General features: G+C 42.8%; 1 protein-coding gene across 5 annotated transcripts in view; it reads left to right on the top strand.

Annotated features, from left to right (window-relative positions):
* LOC116662158 overlaps window positions 1-22,755 on the top strand; it is a 124,164-nt gene that overhangs the window by 17,647 nt on the left and 83,762 nt on the right. Inside the window, exon 3 of one of the 5 annotated variants that reach the window (XR_004318143.1) lies at window positions 17,076-18,404. The exons of 2 other annotated variants lie outside the window; for them this stretch is intronic. Coding sequence is in view for 1 of the 3 variants with exons in the window: in XM_032475558.1 (XP_032331449.1) it covers window positions 5,096-5,757 (662 nt within the window). In the remaining 2 variants the exon portion in view is untranslated. Of the gene's footprint in view, window positions 1-4,069; window positions 4,521-5,095; window positions 7,005-17,075; window positions 18,405-22,755 lie in introns of those variants that run through there. 2 more of the 5 variants (XR_004318144.1, XM_032475558.1) reach the window with 2 other exon arrangements.

The raw sequence follows: 22,755 nt of genomic DNA, 5'->3' as shown, positions 1-22,755 counted from the left end.
CAGCAGTAGAGCATGTGGTTAGCATCCACAAGGTCCTGGGTTCAACCCCCCGTCCGTCCACTAAAAACTAAAATAAAAAATTCATTAAAACATAAGGAAGCCTGATTACCTCCCCCCAATTACCTGTGCCCAACGCAGAAATCAGACTTAATTAATTCAATGTTGCTTTTAGTTTTTTTTTAAGTTGTAGAAGTTCTCTAAGGAAAAGAAGTTCTTTTTTTTTTTAAACCTGTGTTTGTTTGCAGCCCCTTGGGTAGCATCATCCCACCATTGCCTACATGTGAATTACTTCCATTTGCAAAGCATCCTCGGAGAATTAGGAGAAACATTCACTTGCTACTTCTCAGTCTCTCTCAAGCTCATTTTGTTAGTTCTCTATAAGGTCGCAGGACTAAAGCAAAAACTAGATCGCATCTTCGAGGAGACATCACCCGTAGCGTCTTTTCTCCGGAAAGAACAGCTTCAAAAAATCTCCAAAGTCCTGTTACTTTTCTTCCCTTTTTTTTTTTTTAAATTTTCTTGAGACTTTTAAATCATGTCAGTTTTTTTTGGGGGGGGAGGGGTAAACAAAGTTCATTCTAGAAAGAACAACTCATTGAGAGAAAAAACCGTTTTAAAACTTACATATATGTACTATTCATTGTCTCCAAGAACAGTTTAGAACTTTGGCTTTCTAAACTTGCATGGTTATCAAGGGAATAAAGCCAACCCCAAAATAAGAATTAACAGAAGTTGGTAATCCAGTCATAAATGTGCTGACACATATTCGAGAAATCAGTCAACTAGGTTATAAATAATAAGTAATTCATTTGTGTCCTTTTTTTTTTTTTTTTTTTTAGGTTCCACATATTAATAATATCATATGGGATTTTTCTTTCTCTTTCTGGCTTCCTTCACTTAGAATGACAGTGTCTCTTTCCAACGTCACAAAACCCCCCAAATAAATCTTGCCTCCATGGTGAACTTCCTTTGTTATAAATGAACAGCTTAAGGCTAGGTGCAAGCCGGGTGATGATTACATTTAAAAATATTTAAAATGTTTGAGCTGATCACCCTGAAGGTATCCGTGGACACATCAACACTGTTTGGTTTTTGTGTGTCTTGTTTGATACCGAGCGATCGGGACTTGCAGGAAACATGGAAAAAAGAACCGTGTTCGTCCTGAGTTTTTTCACTGGAGTTCTGATCTTGTCCGTCTAACGCGACTTCGCTGGGCTCTAAACAGACTGCTGCCCGGTTTCTGGGGGTGGAGATGGTTTGTGTCCGTAGACCTTGTCGTTCCCAATGTTAATTGCTTATCTCAGGGTGACTCAGATGGGAACATTTAGTCATGAATGTCTCTCATTTGTCTTTTATTGAACTGGAGGTCCTTTTAACACATGGACCAAAACCCAACCAACAAACAAATGGATAAAGCAGCCCCAAGCTCTGTGAACGAGGACATGTCACTGCCTGTATCCATTTAATATTTTGTTTAGACATAGCCTTCAGAACAAAAACAAAGCTTACAAGCTACTATGTGGATAATTGTAATAACGTATTTTAAAGATATAAAACAATGTATCGTTCAGCCTGCACTGTTTAAGTCGACTCTTACGAAGACGTGGGTGAGACGTGGCTGTTTTTCCTGAGTGTAGACTTAGCAACTGAAATTAATAGTCCTTCCTTGACTTAAGGATGTGGATTTGAAGTGAGTCGTAATGTTAACGCTGAGTTTAGTGTTCATCCCCCTGCGTTTCCCTGAGACGCCTGGCACAGAAGTGTCCGTTCCATCATTTCTGAAATATCCTGTGATCCCACCAAGACGTGTGATCTTCTGTTTCTACATAAAGAGATACAGTCGTGAGGTCTGCTCCAGGTGCGCTTAGCCACATTGCAGGACCAAACCCGCATGCATTTTCCTAAAATATATTTTGGGTATTGGAGCGGAGTGAAATGTTTCCAACAAATCAAGCCAAAAAAAAAAAAAAAAAAAAAAAAACAGTGTGTATGCTGATGAATGAAAATGTGAAGTATTTTTGTATGGTCCATTCAAAAGGCATTTTAGGATTCATATGTTGGCTTTGTTCCCTGGCAAGCGGTAGAGAAAATTGCACAAACATTTTCTCTCTCTGGACAAGAAGCTCTTAAAACACAGCGTTTATTCAAGAACTGTGAGCACAGAGAAGTTGCACGTGGTTTATTCCCCCACAGATGACATTTCATTTTGCTGCCTGTGACATCACCAGATTTGGAAATCCAAGCCTGCTCTTGGCTGGGCTCACCTGGGTTCTGCTGGGCCTGTGGACTGAAATAAACGGCAGAACCTAAAAGTTGAGAGTTATGTCTCATTCAACGGATTTCCTGAGGGCTTGAGCCCGGCGCACAGCCTCTCAGATGCTCTACGAGGCTGTCCCAAAGAGGCAGGGGAGAAGCCAGGGTGTACAGGAGTTTTTGCAACAAAGGCCAGGTAGTGGGAACATCAGAAGATGACTGTTAATGCAAGAAAGCCAGACATCTCACGGTAAGGGATTTGGCGCTTTTCCGTGCATGGGAAGGTGCAAAGGTCTGGGCTCACTGAAATCACTCCTTTGATGTGCACCCAGCTCTCCGGGGCCAGGGTCCTGTTCGTCCACATCTGAGCTCCCTCAGGGGCCCCACCGGGGGCGGCTGCAGAGGCCCGGCTGCCTGCTTGTCCGCACCCTGAGTCCCGCCCTCTCGCTGTGGGCAAAGGTGGTGGCAGCTGATGCCTTGATGGCCGCAGCATCCTTTGTGCACTGATACGGCTGGCAAGATTTTTTCATTCCCCGGCTGGACCCCACGTTTCTGCTTGGGTGCCCGTGTCCCCCGTGGCTTCTTCCCCTGGGGTGCAGCCTCGGGGGCCGTGGACACTTGCGGGCACCCGACTCTTCTGGCCGGGGAGCCCATTCCTTACAGAATTAGAAGAGAATTAATTACGTGAGGAAGTGATGTGGATAAAGTAGGTCTTGGTGGCCTCCGGGATTGTGACGTGTGAGAGCCATGGCTTTCTTAAGGACGGGACCAATTCCCCTCTCTGTCCTTAGGGGTGCTGGGACCCAAGGCAGGTCCCCCCCCAAAAAGGCCTCAACGGCATACAGATGATTTTGAATTAGAGTTACTTAAGAAACAGCCCGTGCAAGAAGGACTCTGACCTTCCTGTCTGTCTCTCTGAAAGCGGCCCATAAATCTCCGCTATGAAAGGTGCCCTCCCTGCCTGCGTAGGTAGCAGGACACCCTTAGCCCCAGGGACGGGGAATTCAGGGTGAGAACACTGTGTAAACAAACCTTGCGACTTTTTAGTTGACTACCCATCCTGCAGAAGGTGGAATTCTGGCCTCTGCTTCTCGTAGACCGGCTGGTGAGGACACAGCGCTATTCTGTTCATTTTCTGGGGTGGCCACACCAAATGACCCCAAACTGCGGGGCTTCAAACAACATGAATCCCCGAGTCCTAGAGACCAGACGTCTGAGGTCAAGGTGTCCCAGGGCCGCGCTCCCTCCCGAGGCTCCAGGGGAGGGTCCCTCCTGCCTCTTCCAGCTTCTGGGGGCCCCAGGCGTCCATCCCTGGGCTGGTGGCCACCTCCCGCCCGTCTCTGCCTCCGTCTCCACGTGGCGTCTCCTCTGTGTCTGTGTCTCTCCTCTTCTGTCTCTTCTGAGGACACTGTCCTTGGATGTAGGGCCACCTCCTCCAAGAGGACCTCCTCTCAGGTCCTTCACGTCATCCCATCTGCAGAGACCCTGTTTCCAGATACGGTCCCTTTGGCAGGTTCTGGGTGGACATACATTTTGGGGGGGCCTTCGTTCACCCCACAACTGAGGCCGCCTGAGAATTCTGCTGACCGCAACCTGTTTCCGATGTATTTCCTGACCAGGAAACACAAAAGTTCATCTGCATCGCTCCCTTTCTGTATTTTTCCTCAAATAGCCTTCAATCCAATCACACCTCTGATCACTGACAACTTGCCCATTTCCAACCCAGCACGCGTTAAAAATCCTCACACAGAAGTCTCTTCCATCTGCCGATTTCGTCTTTTTTTTTTTTTTTTTTCTTTTTCCTTTCCTATTCTAGGTTTTACCAGGAAAGGCTCCTCTGAGCTGCATTTCGATGCTTAAGCAGTTGCTTCATTCTGAAATCGCTGTGTTTGGAGTGAACTTTCGATGGGCTGGGGGAGGCTTTATTTAGCATCTATGTGTTCCAGAGAGCGTCAGCTCTGTGCTGTCACCCAGCCCCGTCGAGCGATTACGTGGTTTTAATAACAGTTTGAAACGGGTTGCTGTAATTATGCTAACCATCTAATGCAACACATAATAAAAGTGCCATTGCAAACCTAATCACTGTGTAATTATGTATAATCAGACGTTCTTCCAGCTAATGGCAGCACATTTCTTTGCAAGGAAAGGAGTGTGTGTGTGCGTGTGTTTGCAGTCGTCCTTTTAGTTCTGTTTCAGTGGTTTGGGAGAAAAAAAAAAGGTAATTTTTGTTTTGCTTTGTTTGACTTTCGATATGCTTTATTAAATAAAGTGCTTCTTTATGCGCGTGTGTGTTTAGATCTCAAAGAAGAGCTTTGAATCGCATTCGATGAGGTGGTGTGTTTGTCACAGAGTGAGGAAAGCTCATCCCCATTTTTTTTTTTTAATGATTAAATGAAGGTTATTTGTTGCAAGCCAAGTGGTATGATTGGAATCCTACCTTGGAGAACCTCGATGCTTTAAATTGCTTCCTCCTTGGAAACGTTAGCAGTGGGATGTGTTGCTCAGCAATGTTTTGAGGCTTCAAGAACATATGTGAAAGCATTTCTCTCAAGCGATGATCAGAACGTAATTACTATTAGTGTATAAGGTGTTGCAATAAACGTAAACCAGGAGACAGAATCTGGCGGGGCCCATGTCTCATGCTGGTGTCCGACTTGAATAAGGCTGAAGGGTTTGGGGGAAAAAAAATGGTTCCCTTTGCATGATGCCTGAAACGACCTTCTTTGGGGCAACTCCTGGGATCCGAGCATCTTCCAGAAGGTTCTGCTGAAATTAAAAACAGAATTGAGAAGGAAGAGAGGTCAAACCGTCAGAATTCAGAATTACTTTTGTTTTACTCCAAGGGACGTTGGAGGTTTCGAAGAAGAACACGTGGCCCAGAGCCGGCCGTTCCGAAGAGGCTCCTGGAAGCTGCCACAGGCTGCTTCTCGCTTGCACTGTATCCAACAAGCTCCAAGCATATGCCACCCCGGGTGCGAGACGGGGGGGGGGGGGTCTGCGTACCAGGTTCTGGACTCTTCGTGGTGGAAAAAGGGGACGGCGACTGTTGGAAAAGCCCCCAGCCGGTGTGGTGGCATCTCGGCATCTTGGGTGCATTTGGGGCTGAACGGAGGAGCTGTGTTGCAGAAAGCAGGTGGACGCGTGGGCAGCGGTGGCCTGAGAGAAGGCGGGCCCGGGCAGCGGGCAGGGGTGGCAGGCAGAGAAGGAACACCCAGCCGCGCGGGCGTGGTCGCAGCCGTGGGCAATGCGGGGCAGGGAGGGCGGAGGGCCTCGGGGTGCACACGGGGGACTCGGTTCTCTGCGTTGCTAGACCTGGTCCCACGCTTCTCAGCTGGGATGGGCTTTGTTCCTGCAGCCCCACCACGGGACACTTGGCACTGTCTGGTGACACATTGCGTTGTCAGAATTTGGGGAGCGGGAGAGAGAGTAAAAGACACACATACACACAGAGAGAAAGAGACAGAGGTTCTGAGAGTGCCCCAACCTTCCTCCCCTGCTGCTTGAACTATCATAAAACAGACAATTCAGGGGCAGCTTGTGTGTTCACCACACTGTGCAGCCACCACCTCTGTCCAGTTCCAGAGCATTTCATCACCCCTCCCAAAACAGGAGCCCCTGTATCCATCAAGCGGTCACTCCTCCCTCCTCTCCCCCAGCCCCTGGTGACCATGGATCTGCCTTCTGTGTCTGCGGACTGGCCAGTTCTGGGCATTCTGTATAAACTGAACCACGTACCCATGCGGCCTTTCGGGTCTGGCTTCTTTCAGTGTCTGAAACCTGATTGCATCGGCCAAGACCCTGTTCCCAAATAAGGTCCCCTTCTGAGATACTGGGGTTAGGATTTCAGGGTATCTTTGGGGGGTAAGGGCGGCTGGGGGACACAGTAGAACCCACAAGAGCTTTCAAAACTCAGTCATGACAACCACAGACTTTTTTTTTAAACAAGGAAATGATACTACACTTTAAAAAAAAAAAAAGTGCTTATTGGAATTAAACCCTCTTCTAGCAAGCGAGAACATTTTACAATTTCCATTTGACCAGTTCGTGTTTATGGATGGTTTCTTTCTTTTTAACTAAATTAAAAGGGAAGATTTAAAAAAAAAAAAATCCCTGCAAAGAAGCTACAGATTGACGTGTAAATGCTACATCAGGAATCACGGATACGTGTTTGTAAATGTGATATTAAGACAGATAAGATGTCAACCGGTGTTGGCCAAGTGCCATCGATGGACACAAGATGTGGGTTGTTCCAGGACCGTGAAGAACACAAGATACGGTGCTGTTTTGAAACCAAAAGGAAATCTGATTGCCAGCACGTTTGTACATGACACAATAGCAGTCAGTCCCCATGGCCACGTCAGGAGCTGTGCGATGTCAGTGCAACATTGAAAAAGATCAAAATGAATGCAAAAAAAAAAAGAAATGATGAACAGCCTTTTTAAAAAAGGCAGTGGTCAGTACACACAGACGATGCTCACCAGGTCAGTTAACCCTCCCCCTGCCTTGTACCCGGGGAGGCGAACCAGGTGTGCGGACCCTCCTTCACTCAGCATCGCCGGAAAGCTGCCACGGACGCAGGAACCTGGACGGAGCTGCAGGCCATCGTGCTAAGTGACGTGAGTCGGACGGAGAAAGACGAAGGCTGGCTGATCCCACTTACAGGTGGAACCGAAAAAAATAAAGCAAACTAGCAAATGTCACAAAAGAGAAACAGAGCGACAGATACAGAGAAGAAACTAGTGGTGACCAGTGGGGAGAGGGAAGCGGGGAGGGCAGGACAGGGGCAGGGGAGGAAGAGGAACAAATTATTAGGTGTAAAATAAATAACATACAAGGATACATTGTACAACACAGGGAATAGAGCCAGGAGTTTATAGTAACTATAAACGAAGTGTTGTCTTTATAAACTGTGAATCACTATGTTGCACACCTGAAACTTATGTAGCATTGCACACCCACTGTACCTCAATAACTTCAATTTAAAAAAAAAATTGAAAAAAGGAGAAGAAAAGGGTGAGTAGGGTAGAGCTCAGTGGTAGAGCTCATGCTTAGCAGGCATGAGGTCCTGGGTTCAGTCCCCAGTCCCTCCACTAAATAAATAAATAAACTTAATTGCCTCCCTCAAAAAATTTTTTAAAAAAGAAGAAGAAGAAAAAGGAAAGATGCCAGGGAGCCTGGGAGGGGCCTGGGTCCCGCTCGCCTGCGGAACTGCCCACCCGGGTACCAAACCCCATCGCCCCTGCTCTCCAAAGCCAGCACAGAGCGAGCACCTGTGTCTTCCGCCCACAGGAAGGTGGGAGGCGTGAGGCATCTTCCACGAATCCTCTGGTCTACGTGCAGAGACACAGGCATGAAGGCTGTGTCCCTCTGGGGCTTCCCCACGTGGGTCTGGCGTGTGCCACTTCGGGTCACCTGAGTCACGATGCTTTGAGCCCAGGCTCAGGGCACGGCGATGCATCTTCCTGCTTCCTTTGTTCCGACCGCAGAAGTCTCCCCTGACCCCTGACTCCCTTTGTCCCTGCTTCCCGCTCCCAGACACGCATGTTTTTCCCTAAATGCGTCCCAGAGCATCCGTTCTTTCCAAATTCCCCGGGGAGAGGGTAGAACACAGCCACCTTCACGGGGGAGCGGAGGGGCAAATGTTTATCTTTGAAACCTGGCTGCACCCTTCTACTGACATTGGCACTTCCATGTTTTGTCCACTTGCTACTCATGTCCACGGTTCAGAAGCTGGGGGGTGCGCGGACGTGACCTGGAAGGTGCAGTGTTTGTGCCAGGGAAGGGACACATGGCATCGACGAAAAGAGCCAAGCGTCCGACCTGGGAGCTTAGAAAAAGAGCAGCCAGACACACACACAAAAGAGGAAGAAAGAAAAGGAAAAGCACAGGGTTTCTTATATTAAAAAAGCAAAATGAAACAGAAAGGAACCACGTAGACAAGATGAAAAGCATCTAAATTTTTTTTAAATAAACGTCATTTTAAGTTAAAATTGAATTTTAGTGATTTGTTTAAATTTTTATTCTTTATTATAAATTTATTTATTTAATTTTGTTAGCTTTTTAAAGTTTTTTCCTTTCTTTTCTTTTCTTTTTTTTTTTTTTTTTGAGGGGAGAGGGTTATTCATTTACTTATTTTAGAGGAGGTACTGGGCATTGAACACAGGACCTCATGCCTGCCAAGCATGCACTCTACCTCCCGAAAATTTTACTTATTTTTATTTTCAGGTTTTTTTTTTGGGGGGGGGGTAATTAGGTTTATTTGTTAATTTTTATTATAATGGAAGGAGTGGGAATTGAACCCAGGACCTCATGTGTGCTAGGCATACCCTCTACCAATGAGCTCTACCTCTTCTCCTTAAAAATTTACTTTTAACACATTAATTTTCTTTTAAATTAGATTTTAATTTGTAACACAGTTAAAAGCACACTGAAATAGAAGTGGTAAAATCAACCAAATTCTGGTAAGATTGAACGTACAAAGGAAATAGAATGTGCCATGGAATAATAAAACGCAGATATAACTTAAGACGAAATAGTGTTTTTACATATTTTTATATATATTATATATATTATAATATATATAAAATATAATTTTGAATTATTTTGTCCCTTTACATTTAAAAACTTGGGCACAAGGATGCATTCGTAAAACATTGTATTTTACCAAAACTGTCTGAAATACCTGTGTAAGACCTGAAAAATATTATAGAAATTTAATGAATTGAGTCAGCAGTTAGAAAGCGTGTCACCAAGAAAATGCTAGGTTCATGTAGTTCCGTGAAACAGCAGAAAAGTCCAGTGTTGTCCAAATTTCTCCAGACAACAGAAAAACAAGGACCATCTCCAAAGCATTTTTTTTTTTTTGAAGCTGGGGATATTTTTATACCAAAACTTGATAAAGAAAGCACAGGAAAGACAATTACAGAGCCATCTCACTGTGAGTAAAAATGGCAAATTTCGAAGCTGCGTGCCAGCAAAACAAATTAAGTAAGCCATTCACTCAGTTTGGTTTATGTTGGGAACGCAAGGTTCAACCTTACAACGTCTGACTGCACATTAAATATGAACGAATTGAAGGAAAGAACAAAATGAAATCAAAACAAAGCACTTCTCCTGCCAAGTGATGCAGAAAATAACTGATAAACATTGAGCATGCATTCATGATTTCACCAACCAGAAATAAATCAAAGCTTCCTTAATCGAATAAAAGCTTCCTACAAAGGGATAGACTGGGATTTCAAAATTGTAGAATAGACAAACAAGATTCTACTGTACAGCACAGGGAAATATATACAAGATCTTGTGGAAGCTCACAGAGAAAACAGTGTGACAATGAATATATGTATGTTCATGTATAACTTAAAAATTGTGCTCTACACTGGAATTCGGCACAACATTGTAAAATGATTATAAATCAATAAAAAATGTTAAAAAAAAATTAAAAAAATAAATAAAAGCTTCCTACAAAATAACGTACTTGCACATTCTACCAGATAGTGAAATTTTTGAAAGTGCTTCCCTTAAAATCACAAACAATTCAGGGATAACTTAATGTCATTTCTATGTGACACTACCTAGGAGGTTCTAGCCAGCACAACCAGACCAGAACAAGAAAAAAAAAAGTGCAAGAACTGGAAAGAAAGATAATCATATTATTTGCAAGTGTCATTTTCTATATGGATGTGAACAAAACCCCCCCAAAAAACAAAACCAAAACAACCTTTCTAGACAAAACATAGAATCAATGACAGTTTATCAAGTTGCTGTTTATAACATCATTAAGCCAAGTCAATTTCATTTCAATACACTGACACAAGAATATTTAATCATATGAAAAAAATTAACCATTTATACTAATAAGAAAATAAATAAGGTCTTTTCGATGGTTCTACCAAAAGAAACGCAAGAACAAATGAGGAAAAGAACACAGATTTAATGTCCTACTGACAGACATAACTATTAAGGGCTTATAATGTGTAATGGGCACAAGGGTTGGTCTTAAAGGAATCTTAGAGGACACAAACAGGAAACTCTTTGTATGAGTCAGTTGGGGGTTCCCATAACAGAAGCTCTCAGTCCCACACTGGAAGTCCTGGAGTCTGGAATCTGAGATTAAGATTAGTCTGTCCTTGTCTTGCAGACAGCCGTCCTCTCTCTGTGTCCTCTCGTGGCCAATTCTCTGCACATGCTGAGAGAGAGACAGAGACAGAGACAGAGAGACAGAGAGCTCTGGTATCTCTCCCTCTTCTTACAAAGGCACAGCCCTATGGGATCAGGGTGCTGCCTTGGGACCTCGTGAGACCTCCGTTACCTCCCTAAAGGTCCCGTCTCCAAATTCATCCACACATGGGGTTAGGATTTCAGCATCTAAATTTGGGGGTGGGGAGACATAACTCAGTCCGTAACAGACTTACTCCGAATTGTGTGCTGATTCCACGGGATGTGGCAATTCCCAAAGGAGCCTAAGGGAAGATCAGGGCAAGGGCCCTAAATGAGGAGTAAAGGAGCAAAGATTCAGATGGAAGCTCCCCTAAAATATGACAACACCCCAGCTTCAGGGCACCACTGGGTGCACCAGGGTTCCTCGGGCAATGGAGTGACCCTGTTTTGATTTTGAGTCTGGGATTATCCACCATTCGAGACCCCCCTCGAGACCGTTCCTGAGTGCACACCCTTAGCAATGCACTCAAGGACGACAAGGGTGGAAGGCGGTTGGGGAGGGACAAACTAGGCATATGGGATAACCAGATACACACCACTGTGCATAAAATAGACAAACAACAAGGACCTACTGTAGAACACGGGGACCTCTATTCAATATCTTGCAATAATGTGCAATGGAAAAGAATCTCGTATGTGTATCTGAATCACTTTGCTGTACACGTGAAACCAGCAGAACGTTTTAAATCAACCATACGTCAGTAAAAAGCGCAACAGGAGTTGACGCCTTGGCTTGGAGCGGCTTCCATCCCGTTTTGGGGGCTGGGGTTACTTTAGGGATTTTTATGACCAGTGTTAAGGCTGATGCTCATCTTCGTTAGTCAACAGCCACTCATGAAGCCCTTTGGAGAACTGGCCGACCAGTCCCGGCTCACATTTCCATGTTCTCAGATGTTTCAGCTTCCAAGACTCAATGCATTGCCAACCCGCCATTGGCTTCCTGGTACAACCACACCCCGAGTGACCACGCCGGGCTTGGGTCTTTAGAGAAACACCAGCCAGCCCCCCAACCAAACAAAAGTGACTCTGTGACAAATGGGATGTCCTTTTCTACAATTTTGACCAGGAGATGCTTCTCCGTACAGATTGTCTCTGGAGGGTTAGACCCGTGTTAGAATCCACGCCCTCAGACACTGGCTGTCCTCCCAGTCCACTTACAAAGCTGTTAAGGTTAGGAAACGACACCACTCCCCACGCGAAAAAGCAGAACCCATAACTAAGGAGAATGAAGACACGAAAATCACTGCTGGTGGAGATACTTCTCCACGGGATTCTGGCAAGTTTTCTGAGAAAGATGACACAGAATTGCCTCCTTGTTGTAGGAAACTGATACATTGAATTAACCTTCCAAGACTTCCCAGGGAAGCTCCTACTTTGCCACACCCTTTGGAAATACAGAGACCTCCCTTCCTCGTCCAAAAAGAGCCAGTCATCTATTTAAATTTGAACTACCTTGAATTAGGTGAAATGAAGATGCTCCAAAGGTGATACATTTACTTGTTTTGTTTCCACATTGAGTCATTTACATTTTGTGCAAAAAAAAAAAAAAAAAGAGCATTGTTTCCCCACCAAGTTTCTAAGCATCTGAATAGCATTGCTATGTCAATAGGGCAGGTGCTGCAGCCTGCAGGCTACCTGGCTGGGATACGAGACCACTGGACCCTCCTTTGCTATTTCCTCTGGATGCTTTTCCCTCAAGAGACACGAGCATCTCAGCTTGTAGGTTAAATGCTGCAAAGTGGGGAATGCATCTGATGTCAAGGTTAGATCAAGTTTATGTAACCTCAGCTCTAGATTCCCTGAGGCTTGTTGTTTGAAAGCTGTTGAGTTTGCTTCATCCTCTGGGCCTTCTTGCAAATGTTGTGTGTTTTGGTCTGCTCTCTGTTTGTTACTTTTTATTGCTTAGAAACAAGGTTCCATGAAAAGAGATTAGACCAAATGTGTTCACTTTTGGAATCACTCCAGCAGGTGCTGAGGAATAGAAGGGGTGGAAATAAGGAAATAGAATGGATTTCCTGTAAATTTTGTTTCTAAAAAATCTCAGTGTTTTACACACACAAGTATAGATTATCATCCATCCAACCATCATCCATCCATCATCCATCCATCCATTCATCCATCCATCATCCATCCATCCACCCATCTGTTCATCCATCCACCATTCATCCATCCATCATCCATCCATCCATCTGTTCATCCATCCACCATCCATCCATCCATAATCCATCTATCCATCTATTCATCCATACATCATCCATCCATCCACCCTTCCCTTTTACTCATCCATTCATCCACTCATCCTTCTATTTCTCCATTGATTCTCTGTTTCTCTTTATTTCTATAGTTGCATATTTTGAGGCCAAAATTGAATTTCATGCTCCTTGTCTTCTGCCTGCCAGTGGTGGGGGTGGGGTGGGGATAGTTTAGAATGGAGAAATGCAAACGCTTTTCCTCTCAGGTGAGGCAGCCTGTTTGTAAATACCCTTTGGCTCCCTGAACTTCTCCTTATCCACTGTTTTGGAAAATCCACTCTGCTCTCCCCAAGGCACATAGCCAGTGCCTCCCAAGACCCCGAAGAACTCCAAGATTTCTATTTAAGGAGAGTCCCTCTTCTTCAAAGGGATCTGTGGTTGTAAATAGAAGCATTGTCTTTTTTTTTTTTTTTTTTTTAATTCAATGTTTATGTTTTCATCAGACTGTCAGGGTTAGGAAGACTGGCCTTCAAATCCAACCAGCCTGGGGTTGGGTTCTGGCTTTGCCTCAGGAACAGAGTCACGTGACTGTTGTCCAAGCAGCACAAGATACTTAATGTCAAGAGTTTATCATAATGTTTGGTATTCAGTGCAGAACCCATCATAAGCCTTGCTTAACAATAACAATAATAATACGTTTTTGATTCTTTTCTATTTCTGTAATAATAATAGATTTTCTTATGTTTTGTATACTGGGTGATAATGATAATCATTTTTATGTTTGCTACACTGCTTAGTAATGACAAGGAAGTGTTCCAATGTTTGGTAATTAGTGAATAATCAATAGTAATTCAACGTGGATTTATATATAAATTTTAATGATAAAATTTATTCGTATTTCACATATTTTGATAGTTCTGTGTGCCACCAAATAGAAACCCATCTTGTTTTGCTGAGTGTGGTAGAATTTGGTATCATTGTTTTTGTAGGTGTGGGAAATGAATATTGAAAAAAAATTATTCGTCCATTTGCAGGTCAAGCATGAAGAGTCATGAGAACATTAAAGTGTATCAAACATGATCACCCAGGAGGTGGCTGAGTACACGGGTGCTCAGATCCTGTGAGCTGCTTGGCACCTCCCAGTTTTTAAGAGATTTCAGCATTTAACATAAATAATTTACTTTGGGCTGTGCAACTCGGGGTGTTATTTGTAACTAATCTGTAGTCTGTTTTCCCTTTTTTATCAGCCCTTTTATGTCACTAAAACCCACATGCGGCTGATGTGTGGAAATAAGGGACACTGGTTAAAGATTTTCCAATCCTTTTAGATAAATGCTCTGGCTTTTCAAACGATTTTGCCATTCTTAGGTAGAAAAGAAAATTTAAAAACAGATCTTTTTTAAAAGATACAGAAAACAGCACCCAATATGCAGTTATGAAATGTAAGGACACTGTGTGCTGAGCACATTTTCTTTTCAAGTTCATGGAGCCTTGAGTGTTAAAAAAAAAAAAAAAGTAGATGCTATTGAGGAATACCAATGTTGGCAGAACCGTAATGGATGTATTTGCCAAGAGGTATCTCCACTTAGGATGTCAGCTCATTTTGACGTTGCCCTCAAAATTCTGAGCATCTAATGAGTGTTTTTTTCCTTTACTGAGGTATAATTGCTATATAACGTTAGATTAGCTTCAGGTGTTCAGCGTAATGACTTGGTATTTGAATATGGTGAGCCATGAGCCCACAATAAATCTAGCTAACGTCTGTCGACGTTACACAGAGTTACAATCTTTTTTCGTCTTGTGATAAAGAGACAATATGTTGATTTCAACAGTGAAGGAGTCATGATGGACCAACAGAAGGGCAACTCTTGGCTTAAATTTGGACAGCAAGAGGTTTATTTCACTTCATTTTTATTTTTAAGCTTCATTCTATTTCTAAAAACTGATAGATTTTTTTTTTTAGAGGGGTTTCAGGTTTACAGAAAAACCCAAAGCAGAAAGCAGAGAGTTCCCATATGCCCTCTTCCCTCTGACGCAAGGACAATCTCTCTTATTTTTCACATCTTGCATGAGTGGGGTTCGTGTTTGATCATTGACGAGCCAACATTGCTGCATTGTTATTAACTAAAGTCCTACAACTATAATGGCAAAATTACAAACTAAAATAATAAGTGAAATATTGTGAACTAAAATTTAGTTCACTGAAAGTTTACATGGACCGTTCACTCTTTCTGTTGCCTAATCCTGGGGGTTCTTACAAATAGGTGATGAACTCTGTCCACCATCATATCATAACATCTTACAGAATAGTTTCAGGGTCCTAAAGTCCCTCCGTCCCCAAGACCCCGGCCATCCCTCATGTTTTATTCTCTCTGTGGTATTTTTCTTTAATTTTTTGTGGTTTTGCTTTGTTTTGGTTTGCTTTTTTTTAACAGAGGTACCGGGGATGGAACCCAGGACCTCCTGCATGCCAGGCATGTGCTCTGCCACTGAGCTACACCCACGCCCCTCTGTGGTTTCGTCTTTGGTTTGTTTTAAAAATTTTGAATCGATACCAAAGTCCCCATGAAGTTGACGAGGGTTATTGGAAAGCCAGTTGGAATTGTCTGGTGCATCGAGGAACACTGGTGGCATTACTGTACTCCAATGACTGTATTCCTGTAACTCTCCAAGGAGGGAGACTATGAAACACAGTTTTCACTCCTTTCCTTGCGTTTGCTGGGATGGGTCAGTCCCGCCTCACTGAGCCAGACTGTGGGCTCCTTGCCCACTGTTGACATTTCTTTGCCATCGTGGCAGACGGAAATCCTGGTTCTTCCAGGACTGAGGGTTTGCTGTGGGGGCTGCCACTTACCTACGGCATCTTGAAATTGCGTGTGACTCGTTTCGCTGAAGCAAAATGTTGATTGGTCTTTAATACCCGCTTTTGATTGTGGTTCTGGATGACACAGGCATTTAGAATGCCATTTCTTCCTCTTCTTCTTTTAATGGAAGTGAAGGTCACATAATGTATGTGGCTATACAATACAACATATTACACAATATATAATTGTAAAGTGTGCAGTTCACTGGCATGCAGTGTAGTCACAACATGGAACCTCAATGCCCTCTACCTGATGCCAAGGCAATTCCATCACCCCAAAAGAAGACATCACCACCATTGGTGAGGCACTCCCCAATCCCTTTTCCTCCAGGCCCTCATCTGCTTTCTGTCTCTCTGGATGTAAGAATAGAATCCAACTTCTCTTTGGAACCATTAACCATCGATTTGTTATGAGATAATTCCCATTTCTCTATCTGGATGGCAACAATCCATCTCATTTACCTGATAGGAATTTGTGTTAGCAAATAGCTTGTAGGGAGAGAGAAATTGCCACGTGGGGTTATTTGTTGGGGGTCTAGCCGTGGGTTAGCTAATCATGCCAACACTTGAACCTCACGGTCTGTTGATCATCTTCTCAGCTAACACGAAGACCGCTCAAGCTCAGAGAAGATCAGGCAAGTTTTTTCTATAGTTTTTTGGCTCAGAAGTGTGGTGTGGTTTAGATCGGCTTAGAGACAACTGTATTGTCAATAAACACCCGTCCGTGGGGGAGGGGTTCTGAGACACACATTTGGGACATGGGGCTGCAGTCGATTTGGCGGGTCCCACTGTTGGGGAGGGTCATTGTCTCAGTGGAGAGGACGGATGAGTGTGTGGGCGCTGGGTCACTTTTCTTTACTGATGTCACCACCCCAGGGTGTTGAAAAGGACCACACAGAGATTCATTCTGGATGTCTGTACAGCGCTCAGAACTAGAGAGGAAATAGCGTTCGCTTGGAGAGGAAGGCACAAGTCTTCCAACGTTGCACACGATTCCAGCCAACGTAGTGCCTGAATTTGGGGTCTCAGAAAATAAGACGTCACTTGGATTCTTCCACTGGCTGAGGCTCCTGAGGCTGGAAATGTTTGGGGGAGAGACAGCCTTCAAGCTGCCAATGGATGGCCACCTTCTCTTTTCCCTCACTGACTCTTCTAAATTAGTGGCTGATAAAGAAGCTATGGGCTCCCCCAGGGAGGAAGGAAGATTGTCTATCTGGGTATGGAAAAAATCTCATGCCTTCTATCTATATTTATTTTATTTGCTAAACAGGAGAAAATAAACATTAATTAAAAATTAGCCTTACTATTATGTCATATGTTGACAAGTCTATCTGTACGCATGTTGAATGCGTGCTTAAAAGTGTTACAATATCGAGCATTATCCAAAAAAATAAAGTCACCACCATTACTCTAGATTTTAGATTTCACCTCCTCACTTCCTCTTTCTGTCTCTCAGAAAACAGTTGATATTTTTTATTTTTGGCAACGTCCCTCCCGCAGCCACATGCTTTTTTTTTTTTTTTTTTTTTTTTTGTCTCACTGTGCAGGATTTTCGTAGTTCCATATTTTCATTTCAGTGAGGCTTTTTGGAGAAATGAGAGTGCAGCTTCCATCCCGCCCTGACCCACCTCTGCAGCGTCTACAACCGCAGATGCAAGTCGCCCGCGGTTTCATCCAGCACGTTTCATGAAGTCCTTCATTTTAATTCCACCGAGGAAGGAAAACTCAAGAAGATGGAGGAGTGAGTTCCATGAACTAGTGTCATATTATTTTCACAACTGCATCACCGTGGAAGTCTTTCCCAAACTGGGATCTTGACATGCAGTTGATTTTCAGAAACAGAAAAGTCTTTCAGATCAGCTGTCTTCCAGGGACTGAAGGACCAGGTTGAACATACAGTCCTGGACCCAGGAACACAGACGGGGGTAGTTCTGGGGGAGGGGGTGTCAAGCCAGCCCAGGACCTCCAGGCGGTGGCCTGCTGAGCCAAGAGCCTGAGGAGTGAGGGCTGAGACCCTGAGGTTCCTCACACACAGCAGCTCCTCTCCTCGGCTATGCTGGTGGCGTTCATTTGTTCATATTGCGCTCAGATCTGCGGGGAAAATGCAGAGCATCTGATGGAGACCAGGGACACGGCTCAACCTCCTGGAGCGCACAGAAGAGCTCCCATCACAGGGGTTGGTCTAGCCCCAAATGTCACTAGTGCTGAGGTTGACAAAGCTTGCCTTTGCAAGAGAGATTCTATCTGTGTCTGTCTGTCTGTCTGTCTGTCTGTCTGTCCATCCATCCACCCAGCCAGCTAGCCAGCCAGCCATTCTATCTATCTATCTATCCATCCATCCATCCATCCTTCCTATCTTTCCATCCACTCAGCTACCCACCAATCCACCCATCCATTCTTCAACCTATCATTTATCTATCATCTATCTACCTATCATCTTTTATCTGCCTATCTATTGTCTATTTCTATATCTAATCTCTTTCTGGTTTTATTCGATCTAAATATGACTGATTTAATTCTAATCAGTTCCTTCTCTCTCTATATGTATATTCTTACATTCTTTTGTGTCTTTATTTCTACACATATATAGCTGTATGATGTATCTGAATCAGTGATAAAAATGTCTGTGTATTTGCATGTCCATAATATGGGTATACATGTGCACACATGTTTTTTATCTGTATATATGTATTTTACTTGTACATGCACATAAATGTATATGCATATATGTCCTGTGTTTGTATCTACACAGAAAAAATGCATGTAAAAAATATATATTTTATACACATGCACACACATTTTGTATGTATGTTAATGTGAGTGTGTGTATGTGTTGTGTGTTCTAGCTCATTTGAATCCATGTTAAAACATCCTGAGGTTTCTCATTCATTAAAAAAAGGATCAACATTGCAAAGACAAAAGGAACGTCCAAAAGTCAGTTCATTCTTTTTCTTTTCTTTTTGTTCTGTTTTTATTATTATTATTATTAATTTTTTTACTGAGGCATAGTTGACTTACAATGTTGTGTTAGTTTCTGGTGCACAGCGTAGTAATTCAGTTATACATATATATTTTTTTCATCTTCTTTTCCATGATGGTTTATTACAGGATCTTGAATGTAGTTCCCTGCGCATTCCAGTAGCACCTTGTTTATTAACCAAATCAGTTCCTTATCTGAACTTTGGTCCTGCTGCGTTAGGTTGTTTCCATTATATTTCTTTGTGTCTAGCCCACTCCTGGGCACTCCGTACCAACACAAATAATTATCAGTTGCTTGAGAGAATGACTAAATGGAGGGTACCTGCCATCTCTTTCCAGAGGGCTTGGCAGGAAGGCTGACCTAGTACTTCCACTGCAATCATGTTACTTAGTTGGATTTTCTCTGGGGCACATTTTTGAAAAATGGCCTGATGATAGCTATGAACCTGTGACTAAGGAAAAAATGATTTAACACCTGTGTGGCCAGAATATTCTTTGGAGAAAACTCGTTAAGACTGAAACTCTTCCAAAACTGGTTCTTTCTATCTGTGCAGTTAGAAAAAGCTGTCTTAATAAAATACTATTTTTTTTTTTTGAATTCTGACCCTGAGGAAACAAAAATATTCCCAGGAGAAAGCTTGAAGTTTGTACTGGAGACCTTGATGCTTAAGATCCAGAGTTATAGAATGGAGAGAAGAGATGTAACAGGAGCCCAGGATCAGATGAGAAAGATACTCGATCATCGCTAATTATCAGAGAAATGCAAATCAAAACTAAAATGAGGTATCACCTCACACCAGTCAGAATGGCCATCATTCAAAAGTCCGCAAATAATAAATGCTGGAGAGGCTGTGGAGAAAAAGGACCCCTCGTAAACTGCTGGTGGGAATGCAGTTTGGTGCAGCCACTGTGGAAAACAGTATGGAGGCTCCTTAAAAAAATGAAAAATAGACTAACCATAGGATCCAACAGTCTCATGCCTGGGCATATATCCAGGGGAAACTCTAATCTGAAGAGACACCTGCACCCCAATATTCACAGCAGCACTATTTACAATAGACAAGACATGGAAACAGCCTAAATGTCCATGGACAGATGACTGGATAAAGAAGTTGTGGTATATTTATACAATGGAATACTACTCAGCCATAAAAAAGAATAAAGTAATGACATTTGCAGCAACATGGATGGACCTGGAGATGATCATGCTAAGTGAAGTAAGTCAGACAGAGAAAGACAAATATCACAGGGTATCACTTATATGTGGAACCTAAAAAATAGTACAAATGAAGTTATTTACAAAACAGAAGCAGACTCACAGACATAGACAACAAACTTACGGATACCGAAGGGGAAGGGTGGCAGGGAGGGATAAATCAGGAGTTTGGGGTTTGCAGATACACCCTACTGTATACAAAATACATAAACAACAGGGACCTACTATACAGCACAGAGGACTATATTGAATAGCTTGTAATAACCTATAATGAAAAAGAATCTGAAAAAGAAGATATATGTATATATATATATATATAGATAACTGAATCACTTTGCTGTACACCTGAAACTAACCTAACATTGTAAATCAACTGTACAAAAAACAACAACAACAAAAAACAGCTCAAGAGATGTGAGGAGGAGTTACCTGCACATGCTGACTGAATGAGGTTCAAGGAGAGAGTGATACCATTTCGTCCCAAGGGTGCTGACCTACTGGGAGTGGTGAGCAGTGGCTTTCAGCGCAAGCCACGTGCTTCACAGATAATTCCTTTAATGGAGCTAAAATAGGTTATGCATTTGTGTATCAGCACTTTCTTGTTTTACCCCAACATTTGAGCTTCCTCTGGAATCCAAAAGTAATCTTTTCCTTTTGTTGTTTTTTAAAGATACCCTTCAATAATTTCTTCATTATAGGGAAAAAATTAAAAAAAAAAAAAAAACAGACTGATGCAAAGTCAGACTAGAAAGAGTGAGGAGTTGCTGTAACTTGAAATTTCTAGAGCCTGGCTGGGTAGGACTTCTGCACTGGTTCAGATTTCGTGTGTATTTTGAGAAGCACTGCCAGATACAGACAAGCATTTCCTTTGATGGGATTTACTTTAATCACTCCCTGTGAAATGCTAAGAGCTAGAATTTTGCTGGTAATGAGCAGGGCGTTGTCCTGAAAGGCTCCTGAGAGCCTGTGGTCACTAATGCAGAGGCAAAAGAGAATTCCTCGCTGAGAGTCTCCAGAACCTTCCTCATTAAGAATTTAAATGGATTTGTGGTCAAGCTCCTGTGTAGAGGCAGAGATACATGCTTTGAAAATGAAACAGAACATTTAACTGAGGATTCGGGGAACGGAGGATCTAAGTGAGATTCCATGGCCTCACATATCAGCTGCAAACTCTTAATAAGCTCCTGGAAACGGCCACATTGTTCTATTTCAAGTGTCAGCAGGCTGTGAACCATTCGTCAAGTCTGGCCCACCATCTGCCTTTATAAATAAAGTTTTATTGGAACACAGCCACATACACTCATTTGCATATCAGTACTGTCTGTGGCTGTTTCCTGCCACAACTGCTGAGTTGGATATTTTGAAGCAGATTCTATAGCCCACAAAAGTTTTAACTCTTTGGCTCTTTGCAGAAAGCACTTGCTGGCCTTTTCTTTCAGACATGTGCCCAGGGCTTTGGACATAAAAAATGATCATTTGGGAGCATCTGACTTTTGGGATGTAAAGTTTGAATAGATGTTTTCTTCCTACGATTTTGCATTTCTTTGGAGTATGTCATTCTTGTTTTTTAAAACCACCAAAGGAAAACCACAGGGAGGTACTTTAACAATCACACATTGTTTTGGTTTTCTCCAACTGATTTTAGGTGACTCTACCTACATGAATGTTTTTCTAAGAGAGACTGGCCAAAAATTTCACCTCGAATTTTATGTATAATCCTCAAAGATTTTGAATTTAATGCTTCTTTTTTTTTTTTTTTATTAACCAACAGATTACATCTCAATTGAAAGATAAACACATCAATAAAGAACTCCCAGACACAGCATATCTGTCATTCACTTTTAAAAGTAGTTTGGCAAAAGTAACTGAAGAAAGAAGAAATTCGGATGAGTGTGGATAACTTATTTTTCCAAATCTAGAAGCAACTCAAATCTTACGGCTTTTGAACATTAACCCAAATAAGTTTTTGTCCTATAATTAATAAGGTTTTCTTTATATAGAAAAAAAAAAAAGAAAAAGAAAAAAATTGCAGCTCACAAGAGAAATGATAATTTCATTGGGCAGCAAATAGTTTTCATCAAACTCTTTTTAGCGCCTTCAAGTTTTAGCAAATTACAAATAAACATTATGCATAGAACATGCCCAAGCTGAACAGTAAAATAAAGGAGAATAATTGGAGGAATTAGCTTTTTTGCTAACGCTTCCACATAGATCATCGTTGGTGTTTCATCTTCGTAAATGTATTGTCACTGGTTTTCTCGTTAGCCACTTTGGCAAGACATGGGAAAACGATTTTGTTAACTAAATCAGAAGCCCCAGGACACTGGTTTTTGGGTTTTCCTCTTACTGCTTAGCATGTAGTGGGGAAACAGGAATACATCTTTTGTCTTATTTTATTTTATTTTGCTGTTTTTAAACAAAGAGGTTAAATAAGAGTAAGGACTCATCTTTTCTGATTGTGCGGTCTTATTTTGCATTACCAGTTTATTCCAACTATTTTTGCTACATCCTTGTCCACAATGGCGCCCACGCCTAGAATGTCCAATTCCCCAGATTATCCAAATGTGGTTTATTTTTTGAACTCCTACTCAAATGTCAGCCCATTTATGAAAACCCCTCAGATTTCTCCCTTCAGCACAATGAACACAATGGTGTTGCCCCTCTCTGATCTCCGTAAGGACTGTGGGTCTTGGTGGGGTTCCCCAGAAACACGCCCTGAGCTGAAGAATGTTCCTGGTGTGATTTATGTGGGTTAGGATCTCAGAAACCCTGATGGTAATGGACCAGTGTGGCGAGACCAGGAAAGAATAACAACCAGAGAAAGGAGCCACTCTCGCCAACCAAAACCCCCTACTCCCAGGGAACTCAAGGTTGTCACCCAATGGTCTGAGGTAGCCGTGCTAATCACATCCGGTTTCCAGTTAACCACTGGCAGAGGACTGTCCCAGTCTTCAGCACACTGAGGAGCAGAAGAGAAACGTCTCAAGGGGAAGTCGCAGAAGCCCTCCACAGGGTGCTGTTGACACGAACAG

The sequence above is a fragment of the Camelus ferus genome, chromosome X (assembly GCF_009834535.1).
Source record: "Camelus ferus isolate YT-003-E chromosome X, BCGSAC_Cfer_1.0, whole genome shotgun sequence".
NCBI lineage: Eukaryota > Metazoa > Chordata > Mammalia > Artiodactyla > Camelidae > Camelus > Camelus ferus.
The sequence above is the reverse complement of the archived record's forward strand: the minus strand, read 5'-3'. Positions and strand labels throughout refer to the sequence as shown.